General features: G+C 36.0%; 2 protein-coding genes across 2 annotated transcripts; one reads left to right on the forward strand and one right to left on the reverse strand.

Moving 5' to 3' along the window:
• Positions 1 to 4,550: 4,550 nt before the first annotated feature.
• Positions 4,551 to 7,034, forward strand: LOC125216868 (abscisic acid 8'-hydroxylase CYP707A2-like). The gene is made up of 7 exons (XM_048118646.1): positions 4,551 to 4,812; positions 4,897 to 5,215; positions 5,296 to 5,682; positions 5,775 to 5,949; positions 6,033 to 6,139; positions 6,269 to 6,387; positions 6,515 to 7,034. Exons 1-7 carry the CDS (start codon positions 4,619 to 4,621, stop codon positions 6,606 to 6,608), a joined length of 1,395 nt encoding a protein of 464 aa, XP_047974603.1. The 5' UTR covers positions 4,551 to 4,618; the 3' UTR covers positions 6,609 to 7,034.
• Positions 7,035 to 10,120: 3,086 nt separating this feature from the next.
• LOC125210153 (AP-4 complex subunit epsilon-like) lies at positions 10,121 to 17,669 on the reverse strand. Its single transcript, XM_048109728.1, has 10 exons — positions 16,813 to 17,669; positions 16,157 to 16,342; positions 15,468 to 15,683; positions 15,270 to 15,380; positions 14,466 to 14,663; positions 14,241 to 14,372; positions 13,026 to 13,082; positions 12,796 to 12,912; positions 11,538 to 11,621; positions 10,121 to 11,494 (listed from the first exon to the last, which is right to left on the reverse strand). The coding sequence occupies exons 1-10, from the start codon at positions 17,377 to 17,379 to the stop codon at positions 10,538 to 10,540; spliced, it is 2,625 nt and encodes an 874-aa protein (XP_047965685.1). The 5' UTR covers positions 17,380 to 17,669; the 3' UTR covers positions 10,121 to 10,537.
• Positions 17,670 to 20,891: the final 3,222 nt, after the last annotated feature.

The following is a 20,891-nucleotide window of genomic DNA, read 5'->3' on the forward strand; positions in this document are numbered from 1 at the left end:
AGATATACGTAATTGTTTCAGTTACAAAAGCAAAACAAAACACAACTAAAACGATAAAGAGAAGAGAACAATTGACACTTGGTACACATGTAACATGTTTATTTACTAACCGTCGGAACTACCATTTCGGCATGAAAAAATCAAAGACTCCGTTCATGGATTTGATCCTATCAATTCCAAATTTAATATTTAGTAACACAAATATTTGGAACTGAATTACAATTCCAACCCTGCCAATTCCACGATTGAATTCCATATCAAAAGTAGATTATTAAAATTTCAAATAATTATAAAATTGGGCACATTCACACAAAAAAAACACAAATACACACTACACACTTCATATCAATTACAGACTTACAATATACGTATCATTTTTATTGATTAAAAATTTTACAATTGAATTGTAATTCAATTTCTTCAAATTTAGTAGAATTCTAATTTCAATTCCAATTTTATGGACCTAATAAACCCAAATAAATTTTTAGTAAGCAAAGATATATATCTCTTATTCTTGTATTTCAAAGTGTATATGTGGTGATAGAGAGAGATGAGTGCAGTTGGTTGATTCTTATCTGGGAAGGATGTGAAGTAGACAAGTGTAGGGGAAGGCATTTGGCAAGAAACCATATCTCTGACATGCATTGGCTGAGTTAATGTATGAATGGTGCTTTGGAACTCAAAGCATGATTACAACTTCTGGATTTAAGGAGTTAGTTAGTTGAGATCACGTGACCTAAAATGAAATGTTGGGAATTTGTAAGTGGAGAATGTTTCTACACGTATACGAGGATGCCATGTCTCTATACTGCGTTTAAGCAGACGAGTCCACATTCATGCCAAGGGACACGTGTGCGCCTCACATTCATTTCATCATAAAACATGTACTACTAGTATTTTCCAAATTTGAATTTAAAGATTTTTTCTTAGATTTATTTAGTTTGATGGTATAGGAGGAGCTTGTATGCAAAAAATTATACTCCAATTTAACAGTTTTTCGATGTGTGTTCAATATTTGGATAAGTGGTTCTATATTCTGTGATGGCTACAAATCTACTATTGTCATTGAATCAGTCGATGGACACTCATAATGATATTTATAGAAACATCACTTATACATGGTGAACAATATATCCTTCCTTCTTGTTATGTGTTAGGTTTTCTTATATCTATCCGACATTTTTTGGGGTGATTAAGCATATCTTATCTAGTATGATAGCCGAAAAATTATTTGTGGATATCACCGTCAATGTTATTGTATATTTATAAACAAAATGATGTTGTTAGATTAAACAACATGATCAATAGAATAGATTACGTGCATCAGTGCATGCATCGATCATGATCATAGATAATTGTTAACAAATTTAAATTTTACATTTTTTCTCCTAATTTAACCGGTCTTTATTTTATTTTTCCAATAATTTACTACTTGCATTAATCGGCCATGCGACTATAGTGTTAAAATCAGTTCTTACAAGTTACAACATCAAAATTACGATATATTTATCAGACAAATAAATAATTTATCAATTTTATTTAGATATACTTGAAGATAGAAAATTAGTACCGACTTTATGTAACGAAGCCGGCACAGATATTTATTGCGTTGCTGCTCTGAATACCACTGTTTTTGTTAGCAGTATCACATTTTTTTGCAGCATTATATCTTACTTATTACTGGACCAACAAATATATAAAAAATATTACTATTATCCTACTATTGCCATTTCAATTATTCAAGAATAATATAGTATTTTGTATCTACCCATCCAATGCATCACAACAATTTGACCAAGAAACAAGGAAGCCTCCACCCTTCATTTTCTAGATATTTGAGTATTTAATATACTTGGAATTCGATAATAAAATTGTGCCACGTTTACTTATGCGATTCCGATTTGATATTTCTACGATTTAATATTTTAAATTTTTCAACACGTCACAACCATAATAATATCAGCCATCGTTAAATTCAATGGAACCATAAATTATCTACTATCTAATTTTAAACGATGCTAATTTATTGTTATAGAGATTGATATTTTTAGAACTCTTCATAATTTAAAAAAAAATAAAAAATTGAAGAATATTGAATTTCATGGAAATTCCAAAGCGGTTAGGTCATGTGATTCACATTTAAATTACAGCAAGCTTAATTTAGAAAATTTTAATTGGTCGAAAAGTTTTGGGTTTCAAAGCAATGATAAATTGATGCAATGCCAGTCTTTTTGGTATGAGTACGTGGAAATGAAATTTTGGTACACAAAAAGTAGGTACATATGTAAAAAACAGAAATGTTTGTTTGGTTCAAATTCTTGTGCACATTTAATTTCTAACTGAAACCATTATTTTTGGAGAAATAAAATAATTATCATGAGTATAAGTTTATGGCGTGTTGGTTGAATGGTTGGATGTCTAATCTCTAAAGTTGGCATATATTTTGCATTTCAATTTGTTCGAACGAAAAATATTATTTTCAAGTTTCAATATTTGAAATTAATTAATTAATTAAATTATGCCACAGATTGTCAAAACTCAAAAGTCGCTTAACTTACAGTATATGAATTCAATGGGACTCTCTTTATTCTCGAAAACATTATTTTGTCAAACAATTTAGAAGTGTCACCAAAATTCATAATATCATCAACTTTCAATTTACGTAAATTTAAATTTATGTCTCATTTTCCCATCAGAAAATTAACGTGACGTGCCTCATCAGTGCTGCATGGCAAATTATTGCACTATATTGATATTTTTTTTTTATCAATTATAGTCAATTTTTTTAACTCATTTAATTTTATAAGCTATATCTTTTTTAGTTGAACTCAAATGCTGAATTTACTATTTAGAAAACGTCAAAGATATTGTGACTGAAAAATAAACCAACACACCTAGGCAAAAATCATTTGACCTTTGAAAACGTATAATTTCCAGTCAAATCTCAATTATTTATGGCCTTCCTGTTTTAGCTGATTTTCATGACTTTGAAAATAAATTATCACAACAAAATATTTAATTGTTGACATTGCTTAAATTGCAGTCATCACGTCGCTGTTTCAGTCAAATTTCAAAGTTTCACTATTTTCTTCACACTAATACAATAATTATTTATAAATAAATCATACATGGTTGAAAATGTTTAATCTTTCACGTTCTTTTCATCTCATTCACTCAAACTAACTCATTTCTGACACTTTGTAGTTGTTAACTCATATCTAACGTGTGTCTACCAACATATCTCTAGTTCTACATATTAGAAGCAAACATTATATTTGTACTGTTTGCCATTTTTTTTTGGGCTAGTTGCTTTTAAATTCACAAAATTTTATATAATTTTGATTTATTTTGTGTCATTCAAAATTTGATGATAAATCATAATATTTCAAAGAAATTATAGTATTTTTAAATACGTGTACTATTAAAGGGCTTCGAAATACCTTTTATATAAAAATGAGAAAGTCGGCGAAATTATGTTGGATGTTTGCCATATTTTGTGTGTTTAACTTAAGAACAAAACTTGGGTGTGCCCGATTTTCATATTTATGATATTAATTAAAGGAATTAAGCATTAAATAAAAAGAAAAATTATCATTTAAATCGTAACTTTTGGTTAACTTCTGATTAATCATATAATTTATAAAAATAACTAAATAAATCACGACTATATATCATACTACATTTCTCAATTATCCCATGCAATTAAAATTTTGATGAAATTTATTGTGAATTTGTACTTTTCGTCATTATATCTTTACCGTATACATAATAATCATCTAAAATTGACCATCATGATGTAGAAGAATGCTAAATTTATCTATAAGTTAACCAAAAATTATGATTTAAATGACCAATTTTATCAAAATTTAATTGTATGGGGCAATTGAGAAACGTGCAAAAATTATGATTTAGTTTTATAAGTTATGGGATTGACCAGAAATCTACTAAAAATCATGATTTAAATAACAATTTTTTCTAAATAAAATTTTATATTACTATATTAAAAATTACTAACGCTTTCAGTATGGCGTACACATAATGTACCACTTTTAAGTAAGTGTCAGATAGATGTTTATGCACAAACCATATAAGAAGTGTCATGAGAAAAATGAAAATAAGAAAAGTGGAATATATATAGAATGGATAGTGTATGATAAAATTAAGAAGAAGGTAATTAAAATAAGATAGGATAGTATTAGTAATAGGAGAAGATGAGACAAGAAACATATAAAATAAAATTGGAATATAAAAAAGGGAATAAAAATAAAAATGAAGTGGTGGTACGGAAATGGTAAAATGCATCCCCTCAATCTCAAAACCCCCAAAAAGGGTTGTTTCCTCGCAACTGTTGTAATCATAAATACACTTACATGGTCAACCACACGCCCCTTTTTTATTTTCTCTCTCCTATCATACACACACACAAAAACACTTTCTCTCTCCTCTTCTCCCCTCAACTGCATGAGCTGGAGGGAGATTCCGTGTTGTGGGATTGTAGCTGTAATTGAAAGCCCCTTTTCCCACCCTCTATATATACTTACATCCCCACAACTCCTCCTCCTCATCTCAACAATCATTTCAACAAACAATTAAACAACACTCCCTATACAAAACACACATGGATTCCATCACTCTATATTTGTCCCTCTTTGCCACCGCAGCCATCTCCCTCTTCCTCTTCAAATTCGTCTTCTCCGCCGGCCACTCCAAGCTCCCCCTCCCCCCGGGCACCCTCGGCTGGCCCTACATCGGCGAAACCTTCCAGCTCTACTCCCAGAATCCCAACACCTTCTTCGCCTCCAAACTCAAGAAGTAAGCTCACTCGTCTTCACCCAGCCATCTATCAAAACAGAGCATTTGTACTAACAAACACAACTTCTCTTGATTTGATCACAGGTATGGCTCCATATTCAAGAGCCACATACTCGGGTGCCCCTGCGTGATGATCGCTAGCCCGGAGGCCGCGAAGCAGGTGCTCGTCACGAATGCGCATCTCTTCAAGCCCACATTCCCGGCTAGCAAAGAGAGGATGTTGGGGAAGCAAGCCATATTCTTCCACCAGGGCGACTACCACGCCAAGCTAAGGAAGCTGGTCCTCCGCGCCTTCATGCCCGAGGCCATCAAGAGCATCGTCTCCGAGGTCGACTCCATCGCCGTCGACACCCTTCAATCGTGGGATGGGAAGCTCATCACCACTTTCCAAGAAATGAAAACAGTAAGTAGTAGTGAAAACAGAGTACTCTGTTTTGGATACAGAGCCCCCTGTTTCTAACAATTTTTTGGGGTGTTTTGCAGTATGCATTCAATGTGGCATTGCTGTCAATTCTTGGAAAGGATGAAGCCCAGTACAGGGAGGATCTCAAGAGGTGTTATTACGTCCTCGAAAAGGGGTACAATTCCATGCCGATCAACTTGCCCGGGACGCTCTTCCACAAGGCCATGAAGGCAAGAAAGGAGCTATCAAGAATCTTGGCCAAGATTCTGGCAGTTAGGAGGGAGACAAAGCAGCACCACAGTGATCTCTTGGGATCATTCATGGAGGAATCCGAGGGCCTCACCGACGAGCAGATAGCCGACAACATAATCGGGGTAGTCTTCGCGGCTCGTGACACAACAGCTAGCATCATGACATGGATCCTCAAGTATCTTGCAGAAAATCCAAGTGTGCTGCAAGCAGTCACTGTAAGAATCTGCAAAAATCCCTAACAAAAAATGGTCCAAACCTCAACTTGTTGTCTGAGAAAACTGACAAAGTGGTATCTTGTTTATTACAGGAAGAGCAAGAGGCAATAATTAAGGCTAAAGAGGAAAGTGGAGAGGAGAAGCTACTGAATTGGGCTGACACAAAGAGGATGCCAATGACAAAAAGGGTCATTCAAGAAACACTCAGAGTTGCCTCAATTTTATCCTTCACTTTTAGAGAAGCTGTGGAAGATGTTGAATTTAATGGTGAGTTAGTTAGTTAGTTAGTTCAAATGAACAAATTTCATTTACTAGTAAAGTTTACTGACAGTGAAATTAATTTTTAACAGGATATTTGATACCAAAAGGGTGGAAAGTGCTGCCACTATTCAGAAACATTCACCATAATCCAGAAAATTTCCCTGAGCCAGAGAAGTTTGATCCTTCAAGATTTGAGGTAGACATTTTGGCCCCACTAGTTTTTTTTTCCATTCATGTAAATAGATATTATTTATTTCAAACTTTCAATCATAGAAATAATGCAAATTTCTATTTCACTAAAAGAGAGATTTATCTTAATGTGTAGGTTGCACCCAAGCCCAATACATTCATGCCATTTGGCAATGGGGTCCACTCATGCCCAGGGAATGAGCTAGCCAAGCTGGAAATTTTGGTTTTATTACATCATCTCACAACAAAGTACAGGTGTGTGAAATACTAAAATTAACATCATTTCTTACAATGAATTTTTTCATCTGTGGTGAAAAAAAATCTCCTAAAATAGAAATAGTAGTATGGCAGTAAGTTGATAAGATTGTTGAACATTTTGCAGGTATTCTATGATGGCCCCACAGAATGGAATCCAGTATGGACCCTTCCCTCTTCCCCAGAATGGTCTGCCCATCAAAATCTCCCTCAAGAAATGATCAATTTATTCAGACAACATCAGACTGAAACATGAGCTCAACAAACACTAGTACTTGTGTTTGTGTTGTGTCCAAATGCAAAATCATGCTTGGTTTCCTGCAAAGTGGGAAGCCAAGATACACACACTTTTGAATCAAGAATTGTGTAGAATTGGAAACAGCCCATGAATCAGAAGAAGATTTCTGGTGCATGGTGACAGCAACAGAAAGAAGAAGCCAATTGTACATAAAGAGTTTCAACAAGCTGGGAAAGGATTAATAGCCATTTTTCATTTTTTTTTTTCTAATTACATGTGATAAGTAACTTATTTAGCTAGAAAAATTCTTTGTATTTTAGCCATTTTGATTTTTTTTTTCCACTTTCTTTCTTATGTAAAAAGTCCGCAAGGCAATCAATGAAGATCTCTAGTCTCAGTTTTGTCCAAATTCTTGTTACACATTAATAATATTGCATTACTTAGTTGAAAATCAAACTAAACCTTTGTCCACACATTTACACTCCAAAAAGCCCATGATGTTAACAAGAAAGTTTTACTTTGTGAGATTACAAATGTTTGGTTATCTTTTGATTAGATCTTCAAAGATTGAATTTTTGAAGACTTTTTCCTTGGGTCATAATTGACAGCACAACTAGGGCCACTCCAAATTCAACTCATGACCAAGTACTAAATACTACTCCATTATCTAATATACTAATTGAATATGAGACTTATTCATTTGTTGCTAAAATTTTAATAAAAAAAAGAGAGAAGAAAAAGGGAAAAGTTTGAGCTGATCATGTTTGCATGTGTTTGTGTAGCAATGGACCAGATCTCCAATTGACTTCTTGAATTCAATGCCCCCTAATTTTTACCTATATTAAGCTGTCATGATCACCCTCTCTCATCATTTATTTTGGCTGCTCTTTCTTAGGGTTGAATGATCAATTCATTATTAAGTATTTGAGAATTGAGATGACATTGGGTCTAGTAATTAGGCATTTACTATGGTATGATCTACAACTGCAGATATTGGATATAGGTTGCACAATTAGATCGCATTTCGAGTCTAGTGGTCCAACTAAATTGTATATGTAATTTTGTAATGCTCAACTCCTTCATCCATAAGCAATCACCACCACGAATAGATTCTAGTCTATTTGAAAATGGTCGAGTTATCTATTCTTATTTGGCCCAATCTTATACACTATGGTGATTTTCGATTTGATAAATTAGAAAAGATTGAATTATATGAATATTGTTCAGTAAATAGAGATCAATACTTAATATTAGGACAATGATATGAATGAGTAGTCATGGTTTTGTAAGTGATCTTGGGTCTTTTCGATTTTACAAATTAGAAAAGATTGAGTTATATAAATATTGTTCAGTAGATAGAGACTAATGTATTTAATATTAGGATAATGATATGTTAGATTAGTCATGGTTTTATAAGTGAACTTGGGCCTTCCCCATGTGATAAAATTAATTTCGTATAATATTGGGTCAATTCAATCCATGCAATTTGAAGTTGGGAGTAACATCCAATATGATTTAATAATAAAAATATCTTTATTATGCACTCGCACTCGATCTGATTGATTATGTTAATATGATAAGATTGAGTCAGACGAATGTTGTTCAGTAGGTTAGATAGAGATCAATACTTAATCTCAGGACAATGACATATAAACTTAGTCTTGATTTTGTAAGTAATCTTGACCTTTCCTATGTAACAAAACTAATTTCGGGTAATCTCGGATGAATTCAATCCCGTGCAATTTAAAAGTTGGATAAATTAATCTTGAGCAATCAAACAACCGGTAAGTTCATATTCACAAGATCGAAACCTTATGATTTAATCATCAGAATATCTTTACTATGCACTCGATCTCGTTGATTATGTTACTACGATAAAATTTGAGAACTTCAAATTCCAAAATCACTATTGAATAAAAAAAGAGTAGACATATATTGCACGCTGTTTGTCACAATCTCCACAAAGTCGTATCTCGACAGCAACCAAAGGCCTTCCAAGTGTCATCAAGATTACAATGTCAAACATTTAAACTATGATTTGAAAAAAATGCAAATTTGAATTTCTATTCTTATTTTAAAGCTTAACTAATTCAAATAATTCAGAGTTGACAACACAATCTAACAAATAAATAAACAATAGTTTGTTTCAGAAACCATCACTTGCCAAACCACATTAAGTTATATACAATACAGCCTTGAAATAAATAAAAAACAACCTAAATAAAAGCTGGCATCAAGATGACTTTGTATAATAAACCCAAGATAATAATAAAAATTTCAACCTATCCTAAGTTTTTATCACAAGTGATGAGTTCAGAGTTCAGACAAAAGGGACAGGTCAAATGGTGGCATTTAATGATGCTGTAAACAAGTCTACAAACTCAAGCAAGTGAACAATATTAGTATAGTTATTTAAAAAGTCAACCACCATGAATAATGCTAAATTTAAAATATTAATGTGATAAACATTTGTGAAATTGATTTATTATGTAGAAGTATTAGTTTTTGGGTTAAGAGGGTAGTAGGTATGGATTTGGTGTTGTGCATTCATCTAACAAGATTAGTTTTTTCTTTTAATTTTCATGAGCTGATTGTACTCTGATTTAAGTCAAATAATTTTTAAGGGTATCTATGTCATGCATGGTTATGCAGTGATGAGACAGAACAACGATTAATATTGTGGATTAGAGCTTTTTTATTTGGTCAACTGAAAACAGATTGGAGTTTAGCCCTCAGGTAAAAGTCAGCCAATACTTAAAAGTATAGTCTGAAAACCTCTAGAGAAATTTTAGAGCTGATCTAAGAGGCAAGATAGGAAATAGTATAGATTAGAGAATTAATGAGGTTTATTGTTGTGAAGTAAGAAATCATATGTATATATAGCCTGGTACAATCTCCGTCGCTTGATTGGAGAACGGAAAAAAGATTCTGCAAAGAACGCGATGGAAGACTTAATAGGATAAATGAATAACACCGAATCCATAATGGAAGAACCATATGATAAGTCATGGATGTGATGATTGATGCCACAAAACGAGTGTGAAAATTCATTTGATAAGTCGATTATAAATCTAGATGAATTGAAACTTCACGAGAGAACTCAAGAGATATAGTATATCACAATAAAATATTATTGATAGAGGTTCAACTTCGTCATCATACTGAAGTCATTTAGGAAATAGTAGTACAGTTAAGGAAATAAAATAGAAAAAAAAAGAATAAACTAAAATGAAATTCTAATTGGTGAAAAAATAATACTATCAAGTCCATTTAGAGAATCTAAGAAACCTTAAATTTATAAATAGAAAGCAAATCAAAACTAATTAATGTCGAGCCATGTCAGCACCATGCTCTTATAGTGATTAATCTTAGTATCATTACACACTACAACAATTAGAATTAACGAAATCTCAACGCCAATCTTTATGGACAGTAACATTACAACATGATATTGCACTCTCAAATTGACTAATCTTAGTAAAGAACGATGGTATAGATAACAACATAAAGCATAAACCACCTGAGTTTTTGTGAAATGAAGCTGTGTTTTATAAATAACAGCTGAAGACTATATAACAGCAGTACTTTTATTACGTCGTGAAATAAAGACACAACATGCGTCTCCGGCACTCCCTTTAATGTATCAAAAATTGTTCCGAGCTTTTAAACATGGGACGATAAAGGCGTATCGACATTTGAAAAACCTGTACTTACTGAATTTGCTACATACCGGAATGATCCCAGCAATCATCAGTATAGAGTAGAGCTGAAACTGCTACCAACACCAGAGGGCTGCTTCTCCTGACCTGTCAATAGATTGCATCCTTGTTCGCAGTGGCTAACAAACCAAGGTGTAGAACTATCCTCGGCGAATCCAACTCAATTAATGTATCCAGGTTCTCACACAAAAATCTAGCCTAGTAAATCTTTAAATAAGTTGGGGTTCTGCCCAGATGGTGTCACGCCCACTTGTCTTACAAGCGCGTCCTTTTCCAAAGCTTCCTTCAAATTTGGCCCCTTGTTCAATTGGGGTGATGAAGGTTCGACTTTACTTCCCCCAAAACCATTCGATTCTGGGTTCGGATCAATATGACTCTGGGCAGATAGAGACATGTCCGCAAAAAGAGATGTGAAGTCGGAATCTTTAGAAGCACCATCAACTCCACCAGTACTTGCTGGGGTTGTTTCTTGTGTGAAATCAAAAAGGCCTTCAAATTGTTTGAAAGGATCTACTGATGGTACGCTGCTAGCAATAGATGGTTCACCTAAGTCCAGCAAGTCTGGAGGTGGCTGGGATGATTTTACAATAGAGTCGGGAGCTGAAGCCTTCGATGAGCGAGACCTATCTGAAGTGTGGTTCTGAGTTTTTGAATTCTTCTGGCTAGGAGGCTGTCTGCCCTCAGATTTTGATGAGCCCCCGAAAAGTGATGCAGCGAGTCTTTGCTTTTCTGGAGGGATTTCAGTTTGCTGCTTTCTTGAATCATAAGACGTATCACGCGTTTTAGGTTTTGAACTGCTTGCTGAGTCTGGTCTGGGTGCCTCATTTTGAACCTTCACCAGGTCGTTGCTTGAACTAGATGGTGCTGGAGAGGAGTAAGTAGGCCGTCCCCACTTCTTCTGAACCCCGTCAAGCCGCAGTTTCAGTTCCGATGACCCAGCATCAGAAGCAGACGGAGCAGAAGTAGGATGCAGGATATCAACTACATATGATGGCTCAACAGGAACAAGCTCAGTGGAGGATGCTAATACTGGAGGAATATTATGAGGCGAAGATGGTTTAGGCAACTCGTAGGCCTCAAACCTAAGAGCATGTGTGGATGGTTCGTGTTCTTCGTGACCCCTGAAATCGCTTACACTTGATATTCCGTATCGTAAGTAAAGAGAGCTCCCTGGCCCACTCCGCGGTGCAGGCAGAAAAGTGTGGCAGTAAGTCCACGGGCTTCCCAGATGCTATTTCAAATGAATATATCTTCATTATTCCTGTCACTGCATATGCCTTCAAACAAGCAGGATAGTAGATATTACACATGAGGTCATTTTATCAAGTTAGTGTAATAATAAGAAAATAATGGAGTCGTGATATGGAGCCAATTAAATATGCAGGGTAACTAGGATGGGTCATGTTGGCAGTTCGCTTGTCTAAAAACCTCTTTCATTAAATAAATTATTCATCATAATAGTTGCTTCAAATGCTTGAGATATGACCATCTGGTGAGTGGTGAGTCATTCAAAAGTTCTTACATTCTTTTCTTATTGCTCAATAATCAATTAGTTGTTCCCCTGTAATTCAAAAAAATTATCTACTACACAAGAGGTTATAACTGAAATCTATCAGAAAAGCATAGCCCAAAACTTTTCAACAAACACAATTCAAAAATCACTATGTTATGACATTTTTTAAGCACGGAAAATTCAAAATTTACATTCTGTTGAATTGAACATTAAGGTGGCAGTGGCACACAACAATGTTACAGCACACAACAGATTTTAAATGCAAAGAATTCTATTTAGTTTACAATGTTATGGGATTATCTGTTAAAGTATTGATTTTCAATCTTGAAATGAACTTAAGCTGACACTAAGACAATGAAATTTGTTATTTATTTTTAGAGTTAGCAATGATACCCCCTGAATAAAATTCATGGGGTCACCGTCCACTTTGCAAGAGCACAGAACACACACCAACAGTATATAAGTTCACTGTTTACCAGATATCAGAGTATTGTCATGCTATTTGAAGCACAACTTTTATGGTGATCAGTTTGCATTAGGTTATGGGCAAGGAATTCTTAAATATAACTCTTATTCTCACCAATCATACAAACTGGATTCTTCAGTTTCAGTTGCTTCATATTCTATCCAAAATAAAGCTCTATATTTATTCGTAAACTAATAGTTACTTGCTTTTAACAGGCAACAAAGAGGTTATTCATTGTGTATATTATATGCTGCTGATAGATGGGTTCTATAGACTATAAAGCAACGGGAGGGGGGTGTTAAGAGTTTACAAATTATTATAAATGCACAATGTTTTCAGTTTTCAGAGTTCCGAGAGGCATGAACAGACAATTAGTTGTGATACCTATGTACCATATACAGCACTGGAACAATGCTCGACTTGTAAATGTACTGCACGTGATATAGCACAATTTGACATACTAAATACCTACCTTCACTGTATCATCATCGGGGTGTGCCTCTGCAACATCACACAACTTCCCAATGATGTATGAGGCAGAATATTTACCATCTGCAATCCCATATTCTCCTAAGACCCAACAAATTACCTGCAGCATTACAGAAAGCATGGTGAAAGGTGAGCTTGGATGGCAAGCTTCCACTTCAAACGCGGCGGGGGGGGGTTTACGATAAAAGGAGTCTCGAGTGTTCAGTAACATACTTGAAGAAAAGCAGAAGGTAGTTTTGGCTCTCCCATAATTCTAAGGTAAGACTCCACCTGCATTCAATGGATAATAGCAGATTCTGATGAGATATGCTAAATGCAGAAACATTACTTAGTCATCAAATTTGACTCCAGGAGATAAAAGTAAGCAGAGAGGCTGTATTTTGCAATGATTTATTGAGAAAATATCAAATTTGAAAAGTTGGCATAAACAACACCCATGAAAACAAAAGTAGACTAGTTAAGTCAAGATAACAAGCTGGCCCTTCTTCTGCAGATATCTAAAACGAGAAACAGATGAACTTCTCATACCCTGATGGCCCCAAAGCCCTAAAAAACATGTCACAAATGCATAACAGTAACTGGCTTAAAAGCATTAGAGCTGATCAAATTAACATCCAAAGAGTCCCAATTATATTTGCCACTATTACCTACTAATAAAAATATATCATTGACACTGTCCCTCTTCTGGAAACCAAAAAAAAATGGGTTATCAAAATCTCACAAATATAGAGTATCATCCTCATCTAGACCAGACATAATATAGGGTAGTAGAGTACTAGAGTTTAATAGGGCTACGAGTACAGCATCTAACCCATTAAGCAGTTCTGTCTAGCACTGAGTTAAGTTTCACTTTCACCTATAAGCATCCTGCTTCAATTCTTTATTACGCCCCCACATTCGGTTCTTTTGGGAAATGTAACCTTCCTCAATTCCAATAAGATTGGACATTAAGTTTCTTGAGATTATAGGAAAGACATTTCTTCACGAGACAGAAGAGGACAGTGGCCTGAAAACTAAAGGAAAGATAAGATGCATGCTTGCCCATTGAGATTTGAGCGTTCTAACTTTCTCAACAAAGTGAATATATTTAGCTATTCAACCTATCCCCCGATTCCCATAATAGTGACACAAGACAACATAAGCTAGTAAAAAATATTTGTACTGATTACTGCTAACAAGCTACTTATGGTTTTTCCTGAGGGACTTTTCAAAAGTTGTCTTTCTCAAAGGATGTCTTCATTCTCTTTGCCAACAAAACGAGGTTTAGAGCAACATGATGCAGAGTGAAACTAAGAGCTAGCTTATCACACACGGAAGATTTCATCAACCAAGTACCAACTAATCATTTCAGAAGATAGTTAACTGATAATTAGCTGAAGTGAGACCAAGAATTATAAATATCCAAATTTAGATGCCAAAAAAACATACAGCAGATGATCTAAGCTGACTATCTGCAGTATCATCATCCTCTCCAAATCCCTCTGCAATCAATTTCATCAAATTATGTGCAACTTTAGCATTCACCAGATCCGCTGCATGCTCAAATACTTTATTCATGGTCTGGAAAATGAGAAAAACAGAAAATAAAAAAACTCATCAAATATAAAGGTAACATTTAAGACAACTGATTCAAAATAACAAATCCATGAGAACCTGTATGAACCATTGGTTGTTTGGAGCAAATTGTTCGGCAAGTTCAACACATCTTGAAGCTATTTCAGTTTTGTAATGACTATCATTAATGCTTATCATATACTCAATCATACGGTCCACAATTACTTCTACATTCGATGAGTTGGTCATTTTGTAGAGCAGGTCAAATGTCTTTCGCTTTAAGGTGTCATCTGGGTCCTGCACAACACAGAGACATTTTCTGAAGCGGAAAAAGAAAGAGTAGCTTAATTATAAGAAGCCATGATCAGATTAAGCCAAACTCCATAAGTAAACATGCAATAGTAACTTTTTACCTAAAATAATATAAAATCACAAATAAAGAATAACTGAACTAGCCAAACCAAAAACTAGCACTCTAAGTAACAAATCTGTCCTGAAATATTCGAAGGTAAATATATTTCAGTTCTTTATCCTTTGTCAAGTACCTTGGACTTCAATTCAGTGATATCATTGCTCTTGAGTCCTTGACTGAGTTGACTCTTACTTGACACTAACACCCCAACATAATTATCCAGTCCATCTAAACTCCATATGCTTGACGGATTCAGATTTCAAGTTTTAATGCCTATAATCTAAAATGCAACTTAATTATCGTATAAGCAAGAAAATTCTAACTTTATAGCCTTTATGTATATGTGACGTCCTGGTATGCTTATGACAGCAATTTTGAGTCATACCAGACTGCTAGAGGCATGTGAGTCTTACTTCACACAAAATAGTACTACATTTTTTGTAATTGAAATTAAATCAGAAACCATTCATTCGCATAGAATCATATCTTACCTCTAAGCAATCAATTACAGCCAGTTGATGTTGCTCAGCTATTTCTGGGTTTATCTTTATTAGTCGAGTAAGAGCATCAATACCGAGATACTTCAGGTTGTGGCTGTCGCTCTGTCCATCAGACATTAATCTAGCTATTATAAAACAAATTACTGTAAAATTTATTTGCGGAATATCTTCAAGTTTTAGAAGACATACTTTTAGAAATTTTGCAATGGCATCAGCAGCAGCTTCAAGCAACTTTGGGTTGGGGTGTAATGATGAAACACAACAAATGCTCTCATAAAGAATGGCATTCCCAATATTGCTTGTTGAATCGCATTTTCTCATTATGTCACCAACAATTGTGTACATTTGTTCACTGGCCTTCTTGTCACCAGTACCCAGTAGGGACAGAATTTTCAATAATTTGATCTGTGAAACCACAGAATATATTAATTATTAAAAAAAAAAGATGAATAATGAGAGCATAAATAGAAACCAGAATTTAGGCATTCCTCTTTGTAATCCCTACATTTATGAAGAAAATAACATTCTCTACAGCTTTGTGTTGCTTTGTCCTTCACTGGAGAGAATATTTACAGTACAGCAAGCACATATATGAATCATAGTAGGGACCATAGGGTTTACTCAAGATAAGATGCATATGTCTTATACGGGAGAAGTAAAATGAAAAGACGTGACATCATGAGCATACATGGGGTGGGGATGCTCAAAACAATATAGTAGTAATATACAAATCCCACCTCAAATCATAACCAGAAGGGAAAAATCATTACTCTTCTAGTCTTCTTCTAAGTCAGGTCTTCCACTCAGAACATGATCAAACAGAAAAACTTGCTAGATGCGAGAGAATGCATAAGGTGTGAAGGAAAAAACAGTGTCACCTGAATGAATGGAGCAGGCATCTGATGATAGTCATAACTCTTTGGTAGTCTGCGCTCAGCTACTTGCTTAAGAATGTTTACGAAACTAACCGCCAGGTCCTTATATTTATCAACATCAGCATTAATAAGATCAAATAGCGGGCAAAGAGCAGCACCCATGACCCCAGGATCATTATCACAAAGTTTCTGCAATAAAATTATTTGGTGAGAAAAGAAATAATTATTCATGCACTCAATCATTGATATACAACACAATAAATAAAATCCATATTCTCAATTGTCCTCACACTTAGGGATCTCTTATCACTTTTAAGAACTAATGAGCTGCATTCAGTCCGAACTTTTGTCTGATGACTCTGATTATAGAAGTTATATTATCGTCCTAAATGCTAGTAGTACAAATCATGCATGTTTTTAGATTTATCACAAAGCCATTCGATAACCACACAGACGCATATATTACAAAACGCAAACTTGCAATAGTTTTTTTACAAGCTAGCAATAGTTTACAGTTAGCTTCGATTTTAAAGTAAACGGAGTTGCATATACCAACATTTTTTTTAATATGAAGTGACGAATTTATTAACATATACTGTTAGATCCCTAACATATATACACTTGTAGTTGTAGATACATTGACAATAGAGAATAAGCACCTTGCGGAAATTGGAAACAAGATGGGAAACCGACCCAGGAGCCTTTTGAGAAAACCGGTGAAGAGCCATGACAGCCTTCTTCCTCACCGCCTCCTTCTGGTGCCCTAACAGGTCCACAACCTGCGGCAGAACCGCCGGAATCGTCTCCTCATTGATCAACCTACACACCGCATTCAATGCCGCGCAAACGACCAAAAAATTATCACTCTTCAAGTCCTTCTGTATCGTGTTCACGATCAAAATGATCAAATCATGATCCTCATTCAGAAACAGCGTCACCGCCAGGTATCCAGTTCTCTTGAGCAGCAAATTCTCGTCGTGCGTCATCTTCACAGCGTGGATGTACCCGAAGGAGGCGTCGTGGCCGAGCATCTCGACATAGAGGAGGCGGATTATGTACTCCTTGAGCTTGTATTTAGGGGTGTTGGGGTCGTTCAACCTAACTTTGAGAGTCTCCACTTCGCGCAATACAATGCGGTCTTCCTCGGCCTTGGATCGAGACTCGCCGATTGATTTGATGAGGTCGAGGAACTCCTTGGACTGGCCGAATCCGCCTTGGGAGCCCATCGCGAGCTCCCGGCCGATTGTCTTTAGCTGCTCCAGCTTTGAAAACGCTTAGGATTGAAGAGAATTGGATCGATTTGATGAAGTTTGGGGGCGGGGTTGCAAATTGGGAGCAGATTTGGGTTTAGGGTTCGAGAAATTGGGGGAAATCGGCAGAGACGAGGTGAAGATCCAGAGAGAGAAACAGGGGAGAGGCAATAGATTAGTGTGTAAATTGGAGATTTGTGTGTATTTTTCGTCTTTGTGTAATACGTGGAAGAAGGTGTGCAGAGACGGAGAGAGAAGAAGGCGTGGATTTAAAGTGAGGATCGTCTATGTACAATCATTGCTACCTAGTGTACAAATCTTGTTTCTGAAATGATTTCCACGCTTGAAATACGAAGGTTGTCACACTATGTTCCGTAGATAAAATATGAATTTCATATGAACAGATAAAATATGCGTAGGATCAGACCGCTTAAGATTCACTAATTATTGGAACTTTTGTATTGATTGGGACTTCTGTATTGATTGGGTCTGAGATGGCTAATCTCAGAGGTACAAGCCAATACAACAGTGGTATTACAATTACACACTAAGTACAACACAAGATAATACAATCTGAAACCCTAGCTCTAGGTAAGTCTTCAACCAGACTCAACACTTAGCTCCATCTGATTTGTCACCTGCACACTTAGTAGAAAGATTATTCACACAAGAAAGATGATCCCGACGGATCAAAGAACAAAAGAGACTAAATCAGAGAATCGGGCCACGAGTGGCTCAGGTCACAACAGTGACTGCACTAGGCCTCAGACCTCCCCAATCCTCACAGCAAGTCACAAAGGAGAGCACCGTTGAACGAACTCAAACCAGAGATCAGTGGAACCCTAGATCTCACCGGTCAACGCACACCACGGCCGTCTCACACGCGGACTCACCCACACAGCTTCAGAACACAGCCAAGAACACAAGAACCCTCACCAAACACTCCATGCACTTTGGGATTGGTCACAGACAAAAGACCAACCCCTAGATTAGAGAAGGAAACCGAATAAGTTGTCTATCACTCAATCTACACTGGTAGAACTCTTAGGAACCGAGAATCATCGGTGGAACAGAAGGCTCGAAGGAGAACTCCGGCTGGACTCGCCGGAATCTTAGAGAGAAGGAAGAGAGAATGCGGCGGTTTCTGAAAGCAAGAGAGAGAGAGAATAGTATCGATGGGAGAAGCCAAGAGACATTCTCTCACTTAACAAACACACCTCGCATCTAACGGCTGTGGTGCTGGATCCGCGTGGAGTTGCCAGGTGGCGCACATCCAGCAGCCCTCACAAGGAAACGGGCCAGACTTAATTTGGGCCATCAATTAACCGTATGGGCTCAGCACTGAAGCAGCCCAATCAATTAATAAAGGAAGCCCAAAGCAAGGAGTCCAATAACTCAACGATATGAATAATCATATTCATATTTATATCCATATCACCATATGAATATTTATCTAAATTATACTATTCATATAAAATATTTTATCATAATTTTGTATTGGTACAAAATGTTTTAAGTTTAAATAAAATAGCGTAAATTTTATTTTTAGTTCAAAATATATGATAAAGTAAGAGATATAAAAAGTACTCCAGGTAAAGTAAGAGAGAGATGTGGAGAAAAAATAATAAAGTAAGAGAGATGAAAGAAAAAAGTGAATAAAGTTAAAACGAAAACTGTCCAATTTTATAAATGAGACTATTTTTTCTGGACATCTAAAAATTATAAAATGAGACTATTTTTCGTGGACGGCGGAAGTAAATTTTTTATTTTTGAATTCTGGACAAACGAAAACTGTCTGGAAAAAAGTCTTTTTTTACGGCTCCATCCAAATTTGACGGTCAATGGCAATCAAGGTCTATTTTGATTGAATTAGCAAATTTTTATTAGTATATGTAATTTTTTGAAGAGTAAAGGCCAAAATTGGTCCTGAACATATGGTCATTTTACGTTTTTTTGTCCTAAACATTATCTTTTGGATTTTTTGGTCCTGAACATATGAAAATTTGATCATTTTGGTCCTAGACTAACTGTTCCGTTAAAAACTAACGGTCAACGAGATTTAATCCCAATTTTGACCAAATTAAACTTTTAATTCTGATTTTTTACTCCCTAATTAATTCTCTAATTACTTTTATAAATATTCTTTTAAAATTAAAATTAAATAATATGCCCTAACCCTTTGATTTTGAGGGGAAGGGGGCGTTAGACTTTGATTTTGCAGCGAAGAACAAAGATTTCCTCTCAGATTTCGGCGAGCCTACATCCGTCCTCGACTCTACAAGAATTCCGAGTAGGCCTACTTCCTCTTCAACCCTGTCTTTCTCTCTCGGCGACACGGCCGGCGTGGCGGCTGTTTCCGACACTAACTGGCACCAAGACTCCACCACTGCCACCAGCTCCAATGCCGGACCTCCTCACTCTGAACTCCCCCCCGTTCCGCCGCTGAATCTGGAGATCGGAACAGCAGCAGCCACCGCCAACCCGAAGAAATTCTCCATGGAGGACTGGGAGAGCGTGCTGTCCTACTCCGCCGCCGTCTCGCCTAGCCAGGAGCAGGCCTTCCTCCGTTGGGTGATGGGTGATGTGGAGGATCCTCATCTCAGCAAGTCCATCCAAATCGGAGGAGGAGGCGCGGCGGAGTTCGATTTCAGCAGCAGTGGCTTCAGAGTTGTAGATCAGGGGTTCGGCGGGGACCAATTTGCCTCCCAACCCTAATTTCAAACTTTCTCCAAATTTGATGAATCCAGGAGTGATTGAGAGAATTTCTCAGGAGTGATTGAGAATTTTATTTTAATTTTTTATATTATTTATTTAATTCTAAATTTAAATGGGTATATTTTGTTAAAATAACTAGGAGATTAATTAGTAACTTAAAAATTAGAATTAAGAGTTTAATTTGGTCAAAATCGGGATTAAACCCGTTGACCGTTAGTTTTTAACGGAACTATTGACGGAGGACCAAAATGATCAAATTGTTATATGTGCAGGACCAAAAAATCCAAAAGATAAAGTGTAGGACTAAAAAGGTAAATTTGCAATATGTTCAAGACCAATATTGGCCTCTTTTTTGAAGTAATAATTTTACTTTTTTTAAAATAATAATTAAAAATATAACTATGGTTCTCTCAATTAAAGAAGAAAGTAGGGAGGATTTGGAATTGAAGGATGGGAAATTGAGAATCAGCAACTAGCTGGTTGTCGTCATTGGCGGTTACGACTTCCAAATTTGTGGAGCGGTGAAGCGATGATGGAGGCAGAGGTGAATAGATCTCGATCCTCGCCGTTGTTGATAGAAAATCGAGAATCAACAACTGACTACCATCGCCAGTGGTTTTTGTGGAGCGGCGAGGCGATGACGAAGGTGAAGGTGAACAACTGGTTGTCATCGGCCACATGTTGTTAGGGCTTCCAATTTGTCGAGCGGCGAGGCAATGATGGAGAGCAAATTGTGATCCTTGCCGATGTTTAAGTTCTTATAGGATGTAAAT

This window comes from Salvia hispanica, chromosome 3 (assembly GCF_023119035.1).
Source record: "Salvia hispanica cultivar TCC Black 2014 chromosome 3, UniMelb_Shisp_WGS_1.0, whole genome shotgun sequence".
In the NCBI taxonomy this organism is placed as follows: domain Eukaryota; kingdom Viridiplantae; phylum Streptophyta; class Magnoliopsida; order Lamiales; family Lamiaceae; genus Salvia; species Salvia hispanica.